The 20245-nt window shown below is 30.5% G+C and overlaps 1 protein-coding gene across 3 annotated transcripts; it reads left to right on the top strand.

Moving 5' to 3' along the window:
- Positions 1 to 2722: 2722 nt before the first annotated feature.
- Positions 2723 to 9559, top strand: LOC18107689 (uncharacterized). 3 transcript variants are annotated; one of them, XM_024590598.2, is made up of 4 exons: positions 2723 to 3530; positions 8749 to 8829; positions 8922 to 8973; positions 9072 to 9559. In XM_024590598.2, exons 1-4 carry the CDS (start codon positions 3271 to 3273, stop codon positions 9159 to 9161), a joined length of 483 nt encoding a protein of 160 aa, XP_024446366.1. In that variant the 5' UTR covers positions 2723 to 3270; the 3' UTR covers positions 9162 to 9559. The 3 variants fall into 3 exon arrangements, with proteins under 3 accessions (XP_024446366.1, XP_024446367.1, XP_024446365.1); XM_024590597.2 differs by having other exon boundaries at positions 2728 to 3530; positions 8665 to 8829; XM_024590599.2 differs by lacking the exon at positions 8922 to 8973 and having other exon boundaries at positions 2724 to 3530; positions 8665 to 8829.
- The last annotated feature ends 10686 nt before the right edge of the window (positions 9560 to 20245 follow it).

Below are 20245 nucleotides of genomic sequence, written 5' to 3'. Positions count from 1 at the left end.
AATGAATAAAAACTCTCTCTGGAGTGTCTCTAATGATGGCATAAAGTGCAAAATTAAAGACCAAATGTCAACATCAAATAATGAGATATAAGTTGGAGAATTGAGATGAGATCTATCATTAAAATATCAAAATCAAAGCAACAAGCCTAAAAGGTTTACATAGTTGAATAAGTGATCCTATATATATATAACTATTTTATAAACCTAAACCTTAGTCTACATAACATGCTTTTAAAAGCTATTTCTTATAAAAAAAAATTGTTTATGTTGATAGGTGTTAGCTTTTAAAAAGAGAAAAAAAAGATATGTTTTTTAAAAAAGAACCATACTAGATTGTTTACTGTATATCATTCTTTAAAATATTAAGTAACGTATTTTCACCAATGAATAAGCATCAATATAATGTGAAGTAAGGCATCTTTCGTTTTTTAAAGCTAAAACTCTCTTTTAGGATCTAACATTTTCTTTCTAAAATATCCCTCAATTTGTTAAAGAACCCATTTTAGCCATTTATAGCCAAACTTTGAGGATAACAATTGTTTTCTCAATGACACTTAACACCTATTTTGTCATATGCCAACAAATATCTAAAATCACATCTTAGAATTGGAATGTTATCTTTCTAGCTTTTGATTGAGAAATTATTTTTTCCACTCGGTAAAAACACATTTAAGTTTATATCTCAATGATCTCTTTTCATTGATTAGACCTATACAAACACAAGCATTAAGATTTGTGATTTGGTCCCATAACAAGAAAAATACAAACTTTCTCATTTAACGAAGTTTGTAAAGTTTTTAATAAAAATGATGGTGATAATGATGATGATGATGCATACGTGTATCGTGATGACTACTATAAAAGATGAACATAGCTAGATCAGCCAAGAACAATTCTATTTGTTTGAATACATGATGACAATGACAATAACTAATGATTTGGAGAACTCCATCATAAATTATGAAAGGTAGAGGAAACAATTTCTTCATGATGAAAAAGTGAGCAAAGATGAGCAAATATCTTTATGTTGCACTGGGGTTCAATCCTAGGGGGGAATTATAAAGCTTCAAATACGAAAATCACTATCTGATGCAACTTCAAGTATAAAGGTCTTGGAACTTGATCTCTTGCTTAGAAATTGAATTCAATCAAATAAATGAGTCTTAAATAATGGTCAATTATGTGATATGAAACAAACATTTAAGATGACACGGAGAAGTTCACACAATTCATTAAGAACACTCATTTAATGTTGAGGTTAGTCATCTAACAGTTTGAACTTATTTAAATTTCATAAAAAGGTTGGTCACTTCACAATTATTAGGTGAAAAAACAATTAAAAACATGAATAACTATTCTTAAAAAAGATGAATAAAACAACTTAAAAAATAAAAGAGTGGGTATTAATTAAAATTTAAATTAAAAAATTAATACGAAGTCAGAAGAATAAAAAAATCAAAGAGTGTATTAATGAAATTTTAAATATAAAATATATCAAAACTTAGGGAAAAAAAAATGTCAAGCATGCGTGCCTAAGCCCGCATACCTCGCTGATGTTATTTTTTATTTGTTTTTTGATGGAATGGACGACACATTATTTGATCTAGTTTTTCTTTTTCTTTTTTCTTCTTTATGGATGATAGGTCGACTGTTGTGGTAAATGGCATATTGTCACCTTTAATGACCAAAAATTCATGGTCTAAGTTTTTTGAATCTTAAAAACTCATTTTCAACTATTTTTTTCACCTCAAAACAACTATAAAACACCTTAGAAACTTTTACAAATTCATTTTCAACCCCAAAAAAGGCTTTAATTACTCTAAAATGAAAATTAAAGGAATTAAAAAACTTTAACTATGCTCATCTATTTTTTTGGCATGGCTAAAAGGCAACAACACCTCCATTGAACACCATTAAAAAAAAAAAACCTATTAACACTAAGATGAACTTTTTTGTGGCCGGAATGTCTTCATTTAATTACCTTCTCTCCTTAATATTTTCTTACAATTTTCTCTCTCATCTCTCAACATCTAGAGCTTGAATCATAAAAAGTAAAGTTTTTGATTAAAATGTGAATTGCTAAAATAATTTTGACCAAATAATAAATAAACTTTATTATAGGGAGAAAATTTAAGTTTCACATGCCATTATTCAAATGGGTCTTTTTTCTTAAACTTGGTCCTTCATCTTTCAATTTTGATTTTTAATTACAATGAAATATATAAATTATGTACATGAGAAAATAAAAATAAAAACATATCTCAACATATAAATTGTTATAATATAATTTAGGATAATAAAATTGTTATTACAAAAATTTAATGAATGAAATGAAAAAAACAATTATAAGAAAATAGAAATAGAAAGATATATAAATCATGCTAATATAATTTAGAATGATAGAATTGCATTAAAAAAATTTGACCAATTAAAATGAAAAAAAAATTTCACATTAACAACAAAACCCATTGTCTTTAGTATATTTAGTAATAAAGTAATAATATTAATAGCAATAGTAATATGATTTATTGGAAAGGAAATATCAATATTTTTAATCGCCAATATATTTCAAATTTTATTTCATTTATTATTAGGATATTTTGAGAGAATTAATGTATTTTGCAACTTAGTATATAAATATTTCTATAGATTTATAAAATAGTTTTATTTTTTGTTATTAATTGAGGAAAATAATTATTAAGCATTTTTCCTCCTGCCATGCCAACCTAATATCTGCACCCACACGAAGGCGGACGCGCTATCAATTCTGGCAAACACTACACAAACTTGCCCTTTTTCTTCTATTACAACTTTTTTTTTTCCGGCCTTATCTCAGTCATTGCACTCTCTTGTTTGAAGAGATTCTTGAGAATTCGAATCTATTTTCATATTCTATCTATATATATATGTACTTTCCATTTTGATTTTATGTTTTAAGCTTTCATAAATAACATGGGTCTAATCGATTTCCCCTTTTATATTCATGACCTGTTTTCCATCCTTTTTTCTTTTTTATTTCTATAAAGAAAACAATTTCATACAGTATTTCTTTTAATCATCATAAAAAATAACCCACATGTCTTTATTCTCTTAGATTACGAACTGGATTTGATAGATAGATAGATAGATAGATAGATAGATTCGGTGGGATTAGGAGTAGGTGACAAAGTAAAAATTCCTTACTTGGGTATGGGTATTGGGTGACCCACCCGGCACATTCCTTCTTTCTGGGTTTTTAGGATTATTATCATATTTGATTTATCTTTTGAAATGTCTGGTGGGACACCAGTTGGCGGCGGTGGATACATCAGGCAGAGACATAGCCAAGGGTATGCCTCAAGTGGTGATGATCTTGAGGATGATGCCTGTTCAAGAGCACAGCCCTTTTCGCCCCCTAATCAGCGAGTTAGGCCTTGGCTTGAGATTGTCGAAAATGTAATTTGGATTGCTTCTGCAATTTTCATCATCTACTTCGGCGACAGACGCTCCAATTTGATTTATCTTTTGTGGCATGACGAACGGATTAGAAGGTAATCAAATTCATTTTCTGTAATCTTCTTCTACTACTATTTTCCTTCATTTGTTTGTCTAATATGTTTTGCACTTTTTAGATGCTTATTCAATGTCATCTGCTTAAATCCCGATTCTTGAGGGGAAAGACTATCAATATTGGAAGTGTTCTTGATCATCTGTATTTCATTTCTTAATATTTCTAAAGAGGCTTCCACATGGTTTAAGCTAGGCCGCATTTAGATGTTTATTCAATCTCTTTCTCTTTCAACGTGTTGTCTTGGTCTATTTCAAGATGAAAATGTTGAAAAACTTGATTCAGATTTCTCAAGTGTATGCGGATATTCATGCATTGGAAAAGGTTGAAGCATGGCAGGATATCCTCGCAGATATAAAAACGAGCCTTGTAAAGTAGTGCTTCTGGGGGTGTGTTTGGGGTTTATTTTCTCACATAATGGGGAGACATTCATACGAAGTTAGATATTTCAGATGTGTATGTTAGGTATCAGAATCATCTTATACTTGAACTTGGAGATAAGGCTCTAATGTGATAAATCATTGCATGTCCTTTTTTTTTTCTTTTTCTTTTTTTGAGAATTTGCACTAGAAACTTGTGCAACTAAGCTTGCTAGAGTGCTTCACTCCTTTGGTTATTTTTTCTAGTCCGTTGAGTCCAGAATTAAGAAGGGCAGAAAATGATATTGTAAGACATGTATGGCAGTAATGGCTTCATTTGAATTTAATTGTATCCTCATTCAATGGGGTTGTAGTACCACTTGTATTAAAAGAATAGTCAATAGCAGATGTTTAAAACCTATAGCAAGATCACAAAACTAAGAGAACAAAATTAGAGAATGAACTCTCTGCAAGTAAATCTCAACTCTATTCTGATATCAACATTCAGTGTCTTTGAATGTCTAGGCATAGGCGCCAAACCAAATAAAATGTGAAAACCTATTAATTGGTCTTAATTTTTACGGGAAACTAAAATAAACTAAATTCTTATATGAGTACTAATTAATAAGTACTTCTATTCTTAAATAATCATTTAAAGTTAAGGTTCCTAAATAATCAAATCTTAATTTTCACTGTTATCCTTCTCCATGTCCCATTCACTCATCGTTTGATGGAAAATCTCAATCTCTAGTTTTGAAGTGTCATAGCAGTAAGAACTCCATAATCTCACATGCACTTCATTTCCCAAAGTAAAATTCTTGCACTTGATTCCTTTCTTTCTTGTTTAATGGTGACAATAATTTTAGCAATAAGATAGTCTTGTCAGCTACAATATTGAATTTAAGAGGAATAATGAACTAAATGTGATCAGCCTTTTTTCTTTGAAAACTTCAATGATAGAATCTTCAATTTATTTATTTTTTCTTTTGTACAAGATCCTTTGCTTGAAATTCTTCATCCTTGCAATTATGCCCATCTCGTATCTTCACAATTTCTATTTCCGTTAACAAGTTTTCTTTGATGCCATCTTCATTGCATTCATCATCTTGTTCTACAATGTCCACTAGTATCCCTAAACTCAATCAGGTTGTGGAAGTGAAGTGATTTAGGGATAGGATTATCTTCATGAAGCTAGTAATAGGGAAGGAGAGGATCCATGTCAACAATGCCTATGCGCACAACTAGGACTGGATGCATATGCTTTGCTTTAAGGGATCTGTAATGAAGAAAAAAAGATTTTCCTTGGGGAAGACTTGAATGGACATGTGAGTAGCAACAATTACTGTTTTAAAAGGGGTGTGTGAAGGATATGGGTATGGTAGTAGAAATGGGGATGGTTAGGTTATACTAGAGCTTGCTTTGTCCTATGATTTGGTATTATCTAACATCTATTTGAAAAGAGGGAACCACATTTCACTACTTTTAAAAAGGGGGTAATTGTACCCAAACGGACTTCTTCCTCACAATAAAGGGGCACAAGCCTATATGTAAGAATTCCAAATTCATCCCTATGGAAGCCATAGCCTCTCAACTAGGCTGGCACTTTTAGATGTGATGAGAAAGGATGGAGTGGGAAAGGATTAGAGAAACATGCTTCCAAGGGTTTGGTGGTGATGCATGAAGGGTGCAAACCAAGTAGATTTTAAGAAAAACTATTGGGAGTGGAGGTTTGGAACCTAGATGCTAACACAGATACTGTATGGGAACCTAGATGCTAACACAGATACTGTATGGGGAGAGATGACTAGGTTCTTCAAGAAAAGTGGCAGTAGAGATCCTGGGTGAATCCAATGGTCAAAAGGCCATGCCCAATCGAACCACCATGATTTTACACCTTGATACCAAACTAGTGGAGAACCACCAATAAGATCATGAAACTAGAGAACCAATTCTCATCTCAATTTTGTTCTAATAGCAATATTAAATGTTTATTAAATCTCTAGGTAATATTCTTTATTTACATGCACCAAATACAATAGGATCTCCATATTTTTTAAAATCTAGAATAATCATCCAACATAAACTCCCTCAATAATAGAGGGTAAATCACCTCAATGACCCTTTAGTTTGATGGCAACAACATTTAGCATCTCCATATTTCATAAACTACTGTGTATCCATATTGGAATGACACTTAACACCCTATGCTTTCACATTTACACATTGCAATTGATGTCAATCTCTGTCCAAAAAACAAATATTACAAAAGTGCCACTAATCACATGCTTAAGAGTATTTCATGACCAAGTTACCCTGTGCTTAAAATGTATTTTTATACTTTCACGGATAATATAAAAAATCAAATCCAAGAATCTCATGAACAAAATGTGACCTAAAGTAAAATAACCACACCAGAAATAGAGTCTGCCTAGATTTGCTGTTTAGCAGCAGCTACTATAATCTGAACAGTCAATCATCTCATGTTGTGGAAAAGAGAAAAGCAATTGGCTGCTCAACAAAAAATTCCCGACAGTAATAATCATTTCTATTTCGATTGTAATCACTGCAAACACCTGCTTGTTTTAATTATTTTCAGAAAGAAATTTCGTAGTTGAACCATTGAATTCATGCCTTTACAATTCTCATTGATTCTCTGGGAAAAAAAAATTGATTCCAAGCTGTATTTGATATTAAAAAGTGAAAAAAAATTACAAGCCAAAATCTCTCTTACATTTAAACATTAGACAAAATGACTAGTGGCCTCTCCATTCCTAATTAATTTTGCATCAAAGACTTGCCACCTGAGTGAGAAGTGCTCAACAAGAATGGTTTGATAGCCTCTACAGTACACAGAACCAACATATCACCTCACCATCCCCTCTGCTCCTTCCTCCACTGCAATACACCAGCCACCTCTACTGTATCTTCCACCATCACAAAACAGCAGCTACACAGCATTTAAGCAAGAAAATAATCCTAAATACAAGATCAAAACCCAAAAGCTTAAGAAATGGAGAGATCTGATCTGATCTCTAGTAAAGAAGATAGGCCAAATCTGTTGAGGAGAATGAAAAGAGAGGACAAAAGAAAGAGAGAGTGAGGGGTTAGGGAAAGCTGGAAATGATGAGAAATCAAAGAAAAAGACAACTTTTTGCAGATTGGAAAGAAATCAGTTTGGAAGTTATCTTTATATGGGGTTACTTTGGTCATTTTGCTTTAAACTTATCAGAATCAGTTACCCTTCTAATGAGGCTGTGAATTGTAATTATAAAACATAGGATGCAAATCAAACTACAGGATGATTGAGGTGATTTATCTGATGATTAAATATAATTCCCATTGTTGGCTTTCATCATTTACCATCAAGATGTTGTGTGTTGAACTTTCATACATAGCATAACAAATTAATACCTAATCTTGTATGAAATGGAGTGACCATATGCTGAAAATTCCTAAATTCAGTCATGGAAAGAATTTATTTATTGAAAATGCTTGTGTAAGAGAATGTTCTTGGATAGAGTCAAATAAAGGGAAATATGTTTTTAGTTGACTCTCATGGGTTTAGACTATGGCTGTTTTGTGGATGTCAACCAGGTTCAGTTTCGCCAATAAACAATAGAATGAATCTGCTTAATATGGAGAAGCTTCACTAGCTTTATGTACTGCTACAGAGAATTCAATTGGCATGAAATAATAATTTGTTGAGGATCAGTTCTTGGGTGTGCCCGGAATGTGAACTGAACTTCTTGGAGTAAACCTGGAAACAGCCTTCAGATTATTAGGTTTTCAAATGAGTTTTCTTATAACTTTGTTGTACGTACCACTATGGGTTAATGTCACAGAAGCCACTAGTTTTTAGCCTTTTTTTTTATATCTGCTGTGTGAATTTGTTCTAAGGGGGGTTATGGCACAATTCACTTAGTGACAGTGGCGGTCCTATTTCCTTTTGAATATGAATGAATTTTAACTGTATTCAACGCCTACCTACACCCAAGGTTTTTGCCTATTCTTCAGGGCAAAATGGTGCAGCAAACACTAAGAACAAACCAGCAGCAATAAAAATATATTTTAGATGAAAGCTTGACACCGAAATTTCTCAAGAAAAAATAGTGAAAGCAAACAATAGTTTAGAACTTCAATGGCTCTCAAACTCTCCACTAACTGATTACTCTCCTGCATAGGCTCTTTTATACTGAAATAAAGGAAATAGGAAAATAGTTATTTTTGATATTGAGTACTAAATAAATCTAAACATGGAATTCTCAGAAAGAAAATAAATTTAATAAATAAAATACATATTCTTCTTATTATGATTTTCTGCTTGCATGTGTGTAGAACACTCAATTCCTATGGATATATGTATTGCTGCCTCTGTATGGAACTTATTTGCCTACCAGCTGATCGTTCTTAAGAACCAGCCTTAACTTTGCCTGCGCTTGGTATTTTTAGAGGCCAGTTTAATTGAATTCTCACAGTAACTTACAAATATGTGATGGAATCTGATCATTTTAGTAACCAAAGACTAATTCAACATGTGGATAATGCATGTGACTAAAAAGATCTCTGTATTTGCAGCTAAGTGACTGCGTATTTTTCAAATTCAACATATGGATAATGCGTGTGACTAAAAAAGATCTCTGTTTTTGCAGTGACGTGACTGCAACTTTTTTTTTTCCTTGTATATTATATTGCAAAATATTAGCTACCCATATTATTCAATTTCTCTGGTGTCTAATCTTTCAAGAAATTCCCATGCAGATTGCCTTTATACCTTGGGATGGTGGGTGTTGGTTTGAACATTCTTATCTTCTTATATACAATTATGTTTGCCTGGAGTGTCAGGAGGTTCGATGAAAAATGGGAGCTCTCAAGTATATCCACTCTGCCATTAGTTACCCTATTGGGGCTTGTCTCCTTTTGCTTGTAAGAGTAACTATTGTGCATTTCAGTTTTTCAATTAACTGAGTTCTATCACTTATGTTTAGACCACTTATTCTGTTTCTGAACTCACTTAGGTTTTCCTTTTCTTTGTGGCCAATTTGGAGTTTTTTGACCCTTCCTCTTCTGGTACATCTTAGATTGTTCATTTTTTTTCTCTTCCTGCTTATGGATGTACACAATAATTTACATGTGGAGACTGCCTGATCACTCTTGTGTTATTGCAGTTCACACTGTTTATGGCTTGTATGGTTATCTTTCCCAACATTATGATTGGAACATTCAGGACACAAAATGATGCATTCCGCATAGATTAAGTTTCCAGAGTTTCAAGAAAGGAGATATTGATTTGGATGAAGATTCTCTTACTCACACATTGTGGTTGCATTGGCTATGGACTGAGGCCCCGATGCGATGAATCTCCCGCACAGTTTTGCCTCAATGGTGCGCGCTGCCAGAACTGATTGTCTTTTAATCAGCCAGTTTCATATTCATTGTGATCCTTACCTTATGATAACTAGAACTGATTGTCTTTTAACCATCAATCATGAGTTCAGAGATGTGGATCCATTTGGTAATGTGTCATAGATGTGCTAATCTGCAGTCATATGATGTTAGCCTTCAGTACCTCCATCTTCGGAATGGGAGAGGGCATGGTTCTGTTATTGTAGTCAAAGTGATAATTTGAATTCCCATACTCTCAGTTCTTGTTTCATTTTCCTTCAGTACCTCCATCAACTTTTTCAAGGTTTTCATACATGTTTTTCATCTGAATTGCACACCTTTTCTTCTACAAGAAAAGATGTTATTTTTGTAGGAAATTTAGCATTTTTTGTGAAGTGAGTCTAACAAAAGATCTTGTTTGAGAAGAAGATTCAAATTTCAAAGAATATTTTTGTTGTAAAATTGACAAGGTTTGTTCTACCTTGTTTAATCTTGTCATATGGGCTTTTGGATGTATTTGCACTGGCAGTATTATGGTATTTCTATATTGCAAAACTAAAGAGATCGACATATCTCAAGAACCATTCATTAGTTACGGAAGTGAGAACCAATATAGATTGTGCACAAAAATATCCTGCATTAGTTACGGAAGATAAAAGAAAAAGATCCAATCAAAAAAATATCTCAAGAACTATTCATTATAATATGCTTAAAAGACAAGAGAATCTTGTATTCTTTTTTTGTTCATGCAGATATTATTCGAAATATTTCTTGGGCTGAAAATTTACGGTTGAAATTGTATTTCATAACTTTTAAAAAAATTTATTTGAATTTTTTTTATTTTTGAATTGTTTTGATATATTGAAGTTAAAAAATAACTTTTTAATAATAAAAAAATATTATGTCCATATATTTACAAGCAAAAAATACTTTAAAAAACAGTTGTTACTGGACTATCAGATATTATAGGAAAATATTCCAATCTTTCCATCAAACATTACAAAAGGTAGGTGGAAATACCTTAAAGAATATATTTTGAAATATGTTTGGAGAATAAAAAAGCATCCTACCAATTTATCTCTTAACCTTATTTGAAGGAATTTAGGAGTGACTTTTTTCTTTTCCTCTCTTTTCTTCTTACTTTCTTTTCTTGTCTTTTTTTATTTTTCTTTCCTCCCCTTTCACCATCACCTATAATCACTCTAAAAACGCAAAACACTACTTCTACACCTCAAGATCAAACTAAATCACCATATGATCGAATCAGACCCTTCTTCATCAAGTCAAAATCATTGCTCTACAATCAAAGCTCCAATCACCATAGGAATCACAATTTAATCTAAATCACAACAATATTAAAAAAAAAAAGATCAGCCATAAGTTACCATTTGTCGAAGTAGCTCTTCTAAAAAAAGAGAAAACTAAGTCAACTTGACATTTGATTTGCCATCATTGGCTAATAGTGAAAAATATTGTCCTCGTCAATAGTTAGATTAGATTATGGCCTGCCAACTTCTAGCTTTGCCGATTTAGGAATCTATGCATTATCACACGCATCGCCTTATCTTCACACACCACTACTATTTTTGGTTTAGTTTTCATAATTTTTTAAGTATGCTTTCACCTCTTTTACAATAGTGTCATATTAAATTTTTGTTTTCTAGTGATTTTTTTGAGATTTTTTAGAAGTCATGAGATGTGGTTCAACTATAATGCCTTTGAAGATTGAAACAAGCTCATGTTTTTTATATGAAATAAGGCAATCTTTTTATCCCAGGCTTTTTACATATCATGTTGTTTTCTTAAGTTTTTATTATATTCAACATTATGCTTATATTCTTGTCATCGTTGTTGTATTCTTATTCATCAATTATGTAATTCGATTGTTACTCGTCCAAGATTGTTTTTTCTTTGATATATTTAATCCATGCTTGTATGTTATCTCCTTCTTGTTGTTTGTTATGTTTGTAAGAGTATATCTCTATTTAGAATAAATAACCATCAAATGTGAGTTTTCAATGATGATAATTGTTGTTCTTACCTACTTGTATGGTTATAAAGTTGTGTTTGAGGAACTGTGATATGATTCTAAAACTTACTCCACTTTGACAATTAGGATCCTATGTGATATTTGCACTACTTGATACTTATTTACCTCTTAACTACTTATATTTACTTTGAATCAGCTTTTTAGACTACCATATACTATTTATGAGGTTTCACTCACTTGTTTAATCATTGAATTCTTATGGGTCACTTTACATTCATGACGAGGATGAATGCATAAGAGATCTTTTATCATATGTTTGTTATGTGTCCTTATTTTTATATATATATGTTTTTGTATAGGAAAACAAAGGATTTAAGATTCTTTAATTTATATTAAAAATCATTAATTTTAAGGGTTTAAATTTGCTCGATTTCGACACCCATAAGATATTATGGAGGTGATTAAGTTAAATCATGAATAAGGATTGAATATGACTCTGTCATGAATACGATGAAGTTAAAACTTTTAAGTGATGATTTTAACTAAGAAATAGGATTGAGAATGGGGAAATTATTATAAGTATGACGACCGTAATTCATTATGTGTAAGAAATAAAAAGAGAGAGTTCATAAATTATTAAGAAGAATGCATCATGTTGAAAATTTAACGTAGATTCAATATGCTCATAGATGAGAATAAAGATGTCAAATATTTCTTATATCTTTATTAAATATGAGTAGCTATGTTGATACATGCATTTGTTATAATTATTTCATGGTATTTTATGCTTTCATGTATCTTTCTGGAAAAAAAAAACCTCGTCTTAAACAAAATGTTATCGAGCTACTTAGTTTTCCATGGTAGAAAGGTCCTTGTAAAGTCTAATAATATTTTGAAATCAAATTATTGTTTGTAATTAAGGAGAACTAATGAATGCACCAAAGAAAATTTTGTACTAATTTGAATTATTCTTTTAGAATTTAGGGAGGACATTGAAAGTAAAACCTGCAGTAAAAGGAACACACTTCATAAGAGGTCCATGTATGTGTTTAGCATGCATGGACCTCTTATGTGGTGTGTAATGAGGTGTGTTATGGAAATGTATGTATGATGTGAAAGCTAAATTGGTTGTAACGGTGAAGAGAGTACTATGATTGTAAATGATGTTATGGAAATGTGTATATCATGCAAAAATAAGTCAATTGCAAACCAAGGACTATGATGTGAAAATTAAGCTAGTTGCAATAGGGGCTAGGATATGGAAACTAAGCCGGCTGTAATGGCGAGGGCTAAAGAGTGTCTTAAGACACTATTTATGATTATTGAAATGGATCAATGAATGCTTTATTAATAAAATATTACTTTACACATGAAAGTGGTGGTATAATAAAATGAAATGATAAGAGGATTATCATTTGATAAACAAAATGAAATGAATTGGAAACATGGTATATATTAAATATGCTCATGAAAAGACCCTTAATATTATGTTATTTTTAGAGTTTGATAAAGCTATTAGTTGAAATGGATACTCATATAATTATTCTATATTCTATGTTTCTAAGTATTTTATAGGTATATCTCATCCATTACCTTTACATTGATATCATACTGAAGAGCTTTTTTAGTTATTTTATTCTATGTAGAATTTTATAAACTAGTTAATGTTGTGTAAATAAACTTACCATATGTAGTTAAGCTAGTAATACCAACGGGTTGTAAGAAAAAAACAAAAAGTTGGGATATATATATATTCAAGGAAATGTTGTAATCTTGTTATTTGTGTGTGTGTGTGTGTGTGTTGTGTGTAATCATATTTTTGATGAAATTGATGGATAGTGAACCTGGCGCCATCTTAGTGTAAATTGTGACTTGGGCCATTTTAGGTAGGGCTTCCGTATAGGGAAAACTCTATTAAAATTTCAAAAAAAAAAAAAAAAGAGAGTCCATTTTACAACAATAAAATTATTGGAAAGATAAAATTGCTTTATAAGATTTCAGCCTATTACACCTAGCATGTCATTGTAATTAGATGGTTATAGATATATCTAACTAATTTCCTCGAGCTATTAAAGGGAATTAGGTGTTCAAGTCCTTGTGAGCAACACAATTATATCCTTTTTTGTCGTTGTTTCTTCGTTTTTAATTAAAAAATAATATTCTTATCAAAATTCTTACATTTCTAAATTACATAATATTTATATCATTATATAAGAAACCTTGGGTTACATTCGAGAGGAATTGGATAAGAAAATAATTTTACAATCCAAAAGAAAAATAGAGAAAAGACAGGACAAACACGCCGTATTTAATATTACAACCATTCAACAATAAAAAAAAAATACAATCAAATTGACCTTTAGATGTCCATAATCATCAATCATGTATAAAAACATATTAATATACATACCTACATATATTTCATGCTTTAGTTCTAATTATTGGCTTTACGTGCAATTTTAAAGTAATATTTATAACATTTTAAAATATTAAATCAAACTCAATTTGATAATTTTTCAAATTTTATATAATATATATTTTATTCAAAAACTATTTTTCAAGATTTAATAAGAAAACTAATCATATTAAAAATCCTTATAAACATTCTAAACTATCAATTAAATAAAATTTTCCGACTTAAAATCTCTTTTTATTTTAAAATGTTTTTTTTTCTAAAATAATCCAATTAGAATATTTAAAAAATCAATTTTTTAAATACTTTAATTCAGTCCTAATCTAATTAGAAAAAATAATTCTAAAATAATTTAATTTAGGGTTTCAATTTTGATATAAAGTCAGTATTTTATATGTATAGGGATAAAATCACAATTATGTCTAAAAGTACCCTATTGTAATAGCGTACTAGCATCATGAGAAGAATCATAAATCTACCTTTTATTTTTGGTATTACGCAGACTACCCATCATCAGTAGCATCGCTAGCAGCAACAATCAAGACTATTGTTGTGTAGTCACTAGTGTGAGGCAGTAGCCTCGCCAATGGTTACCAATAGTTTTAGGCATTATTGTGCCGGGGCAAAAACCTCTCCCTTGGCTATTTTGGACAATGCCAATGATGATATATTTGTGCATACATCACAACCAGGCCCACCAACAACATTGGCGGTAGCGCTAATGGCATTGGCGGCCACCCCCTACCATTTTTTATTTTATTCTGTAAATTTTGGCTAGATATAGAAAAATGCAGCTAGATATGACCATACCAGTAACAAGAAACCTTCTATTAAAAAAATGAGAAACATTATTTTTGTTAGGGAAAATAATTTTGAACATAAAATTAATTCACAAGTAATGCCTATAGCCAAGGTTGTCAAAAATGCATTTTTGACAAGGCACAGAAAATACAAAATAAAGTCGGATCGTAAAAACGGTTCATAAAATCGTAAAATCATAAGGAATTTTTTTTTCATACATAGTTCAAGCACCTTAAAATACATGGTTCATATAAAAATTCATGGTTCAAATAAAAATTCATGCATAATTCAAGCATCTTAAAATACATGGTTCAACAATTCAATATCTATACCATGTTCCCATCCTATATCAAATCTATTATCAGAAGAATTTTTTCTAGATGTCATAAGTTTAACAATTCAAGAATCATCTTAAATTAGCTTTGTAATCAATCCAAACATAATATCATTCTAATTAATGTTTTGTTAAAAAAAGAAGTACTATAATACATGTGTTATACATAATATATATTTTTTTATTTTTAATAGTAATACATCAAAAGAATTCAAAAATATAAAAAAATATTAATTCATAACTTAAAAAAATTAAAAAAAAACTTTAAGAACATGATAAACACTACCTGACTAGGCTAGAAATAGCTTTTGTTTATAACATTAGTGATGAGGGACACTTGATTAGTACTTAAAAGTGCATTTTTATCAAGGTTTTATATCATCATTTTGCACTTGAAGTATCAATAACTCCTTAACTAAAGCATGTTTTATAATAACATATCTAATAATATAAGATACCTTTAATTTATGGTAAATGTTCATCTTAAATGCAGGCCTATCACATAAATGAAAGAATTGATTGATGAGTTGAAGTACTGAAATTGAAAGGACAAAGAGATGGCCAAACTTAGAAAAGAGATGTTGGTGTAGTCCAAACTGGAACATTGTTCGGTAATCAGGTCATATCTGGAGCTGTAGATCTCGGATTTAGGTCTACATTATATGGATGGAAAGGTAAGATATAGGCCTACAACTTTCATGAGGAGCCCAAGATTTAACAAGGCCGTTTTCAAGTCCAAATTGTAGCAACAACGAAGAAGTCCGAATCTGTCCTGCATCCCAGACACTGTTCAGTGTTCAGCCCATATCTCGAGTTCTAAAAGTCCAAATGATCTCAAATTTTTACCCTGGAAAGATGAGACAATTTTCTAGAACTTTCATGATTTAAGTCTGTTCAAATTATGACGTTATCAATGATTTTGTGGCAGACAAGAAGATAAAAATTGTCACCAAGTCAAGATGTGGCCACCCATTCATCAATTACTCAACAAATCAATAGTTCCGAATTTTGGCCTATAAAAGGAGGCATTTGCCATGTATTTAGGCATCTTGATGTTCAGATCAAGATCATGCTCTTGTTTTCTCTCTTTGTATTTTTGTAATGCTTAAGTTTTGCTTTCATTAATATCTAGTTTATGCCTTTCATTTCATTTTCTTTACTTAGTTAACTTCTTTCTCATTTATGTTCTTATCTTATTTATTTATGTTTCTTTCATTCATTATGTTTAGCTAAGTTAATTATGTCAAGGTGAAAAGGGTACACTAATGGTGTAAGAATAAGTATAATATAAACTTAACATGGACCCTAATGTTGGATACTAACATGCTTTATATTTGTTATCTTGTTCACTTTTAATACTTTGCTTGTTAAATGGTTAATCTAGATTTATGTTGTATAACACTTGGTACAACAAATACTTGGCACTTTCATAGCCCATACTGTATGGTATAACCGACACCTGAGCTATGAAAGGAACTTGATTTGTTGTTAACATAAGTTATAATCATGAATGCTTGGCAACATTTACAAGTATTAGCATTATTCGAATAAGATAACTAATGTAATCATGTTAACAATTTATAATTTGATTGGAACCTCCTTTGTGTGTGGTTTCCAATTGAATACTAAGAGTTTATACTATACTTGTTTGAAATACCATTAGTGGATCCTCTAACCTTGACATTTGTTTTTATCATCGTTTAATTCTCATATTGATCTTCCATCTCAAAGTTCTCATCATCTTCTTCTTCTTCTTAATCTTTATTATTATCATTATTAATAGTATTATTGGTATTATTATTATTATTACTACTATTACTATTACTATTACTATTATTAGTATTATTATTATTAGTATTATTATTGTTGTTATTGTGTTGTTGTTGTTTATTTATACAATTAACCTCTCTGTGGTTCGACCCCGGTCTTGCCGGGTTATTTATTACTTCGACACTCCTACACTTGAAAAAAGACATCAATCTTTTGGTTGTGTCAACACTATTGGTAGGTGACGTAGGTGAGATATTAAAAGAGTTAAGATAATAAATAATTAAAGAGGAGTTAATCAAGAGTGGTTAATTGTGCTATTGAAGTGGAGGCAAGAGGGGATATATTGGGAATCGAGCCTGACAAGAAAGTTTGCCATGTCATCCTCTTTGGGGTGTAGCTGGCAGCAATTCTTTTGTGTGCATAAATGGCATGCTGCTATTGGTGTAGAGAAATATTGCAGTGCAGTATATGATTTTGTTGAAATCGTAAAATCGGTAGTAAAATCGTGATTTTTTGCGATTTCATCCAATTTTACCGATTTCACTCGATTTCAACCTGATTTTATCAATTTTCGAGTTTTTAAGGCGATTCGGCACGTTAAGTATATATTAACTCGTAAAATCATACGATTTTACGAGTTAAATCACGATTTTAACAACCTTGCCTATAACAATCAAAACATGCAATCAATAAACCTTGATTCTCTAACAATGGTTTCACTACAATTGTTGGTTTCCTAAAACTCTTAGACACATCATAAAATGTAAATTTAATATTTTTTTAGGAGTCCCAGTGAATTTGCTAATCAATCTAAAGTTGTATTTTTAGTGCAATTCAATCATTTTTTCAAAAATTACAAACATTTTATGATTTTAGTACTTTTGCATAATTTATTTAGGGCCAAGCTTTCATAAAAAAAAAGTAAAAAATTCAACTAAAAGAAAAGGTTAAAAACATCTTTTACCTTCCTATTTTATTATCTAAATACATTTTCACATGTTTTTTGCAGAATATTTGAAATGTTGAGATCCATACCATTGTGTGGCAACCCTAGGGGTATGAAGACACTGAGAAATTATATTTCAAGGTAAAATAAGGTTGAGAATCAATACCCAATGATAGGGTTGAGAGAATAATTTTTATTTTAGTTTATCTTATACTTAATGATTTGGTCTTGATTTGAAACTTTGTATATGAATGTATGTGCTTGTTTTATGATCTCATGCCAAATAAATGTCCAAAAAAGTTTTTCTAACATTTGACTTTAGTTTGAAAAATAAAACGGGTCTATTTTCATATAAAAAAATAGGTTTATTTTTTGTTTGCCTTCTTTAAGTGTTGGTGTGCGCGTGTGTGTGGTGGTAATGAGTAAGCCCCTAGGGTGATGGAAAATGATGACAATTAAATGTGTTTGCTTATTGACTGAAGTTCGTTGATATTTGTTTTTATGTTATCGAGTTGTAAGGCTACCATATTCCTAGAACATGGGTTATTTGTCTATTATTATGTATTGATCATATTTTTATCTAAGAATCAACCCAGGGATAGTAACATCTATGATATGGTCCTATCCCTCAAAGTTGAAAGATAATGAAAGTTGAAAGATAATGAAAGTGGTCAATGTATGACTTTATTTACAAAATCATATTGGTTTTTGGTTTTATATATGGATCTAACCTATAGGTTTGAAGGTATTCTGGACAATACCCTTGCTATCTATTTCCTTGTCTATCCAATCAACCATCATCTTACTAGTGAAGACATATTTGACTTTTATTAAAAAATATGTAATAAACAGTATGTAAATATTCCTTTGAACTCTAGTTTGTAAACATTATATAATGATTATGTATATAAATTTTCAAATATGTATGAATGCTCAATAGGTATTTTCAATTTTTAAGATATATATCTTCTCCTATCGCTAAGAGTGGACCTGGATTGGATCAACGTAACTCTACATTGACATGTTGAGAGAGAGAAAGAGAGAGAGAGCGATGGCATTTGAGCATATTTTAGACATAGTCAAATTGAACGAGCCTAAACCTAATTGATCATCACCATCCTTCTAACATTCTTATTTTAAAAGTGAGGGTTATGTTATGTTGCTTGACATAGGTTCTAAATCACCATCTTAGGAATAATTAGCTTTTATCTTTAAATAACGAGAACATATATTTCATGTTAGGAAAACATATAGCATAGCACATAATCAATACTATTCACATTAAAATAACCATAGTGTAATTTATTTTAGGTAAGATGTCTTAGGGTGGTTGTTAGCTTTCTATAGCTTAACCAACCATAACCATATAACTATGAAAACTAGGTAAAGGTTTGTAGTTATCTTAAAAATAGAAGGTGACTTCTTCTTCTTTTTCTTTTTTATCTTTTCTTAATTTACCCTTATCTATTTTCACATCCAAAGTTCGCATATATTCTCATGCACAATTTCTTTTAACTTATTTATGTGATATCGTGATAATTTAAAATTTTTTGATATAATTTGATTGGACAAATAAAAAAAATAAAATGACAAAGAAAGAAAGAAAGAAAGAAACATGATTGCGTGATTTAGTCAAACTAACAATTAAAAGATTTTGATTTCAAACGGAGTAAAGTAGATAGAATGTAGAGGACATCAAAAAATAAACATTGAGAATTGAAATAAGGCTTACCTAGATATGGTAGTTTTGCTTTTAATCTTAGTGACTTTGTTCTTAAATTTTTAATTTTTAATAATTAAGAATTCTATTTTTTTGTTTATTAAGTTAGGAATTCATATTAATAATCCAAGATTTCTTATTTCAATATATCATCTCTTCTTTACCATTGAATTATTTTGTTTTTGTTAAGAGATTATAATGGTCCGGCTTTATATGCTGATGTGTTTCCTTATGTTCATATAGTTATACCCATTTACATTATTTAATAAATATTTAGTCATTTCTTGTAGAAAATGCATAAGTATTGTTTATTAGGCTTATATTAATTTACTTGATAGAGATTAATGATGTAGAAAATTTAAAACTTATGATTATTAATTGAAACACAACAAAAGTTTTTAATTGAAAGTGAGACAATACATAAACTTTAGGTGGGAAATTTCGAGTTTATCTAAAAATATTTCACAATCACTAAATAAAAAGAAAAAAACACTATTCCCATGCATAGTGATATGTGATGAGCATAGTTTTAAAACTCGGCCCGGGACTCGACTAATCCGGGGCTGGAACTAGGATGGGTTTATGAAAAAATAGGAGTAGTTAAAAACCCGGTTGACCCAGTCAAAAACCTAGTTGCAATCTATTGACTATTTTTTTTATTTTTTACCAAAATGATGTCGTTTTGATTTATAAAAAAAATAAGGTTGAACCAGGTGACTTGATAACTCGGTCAAAACTCGTGACTCGGGCCTTGAGCCGGGTCGATCACCAAACCGGGTTTAAAAACACTAGTGATGAAGGGAACAATAACTAAATATTTCCTATCTTTTTTAGTTTTTGTTAACTAGCCCCAAAGCCTATGCTTATCTACAAGCCATATCAAAAGTCAATTGAGTGTTTAAAAAAAAAACATATGGGCATCATTAATTTCTTTAGTAGATTATGAAAAACTTGAAATGCAATTTTAAAACTTGACTTTTATG

This window comes from Populus trichocarpa, chromosome 18, assembly GCF_000002775.5.
Source record: "Populus trichocarpa isolate Nisqually-1 chromosome 18, P.trichocarpa_v4.1, whole genome shotgun sequence".
Taxonomy (NCBI): Eukaryota; Viridiplantae; Streptophyta; class Magnoliopsida; order Malpighiales; family Salicaceae; genus Populus; species Populus trichocarpa.
This window is presented reverse-complemented; position numbering and strand designations above follow the sequence as displayed.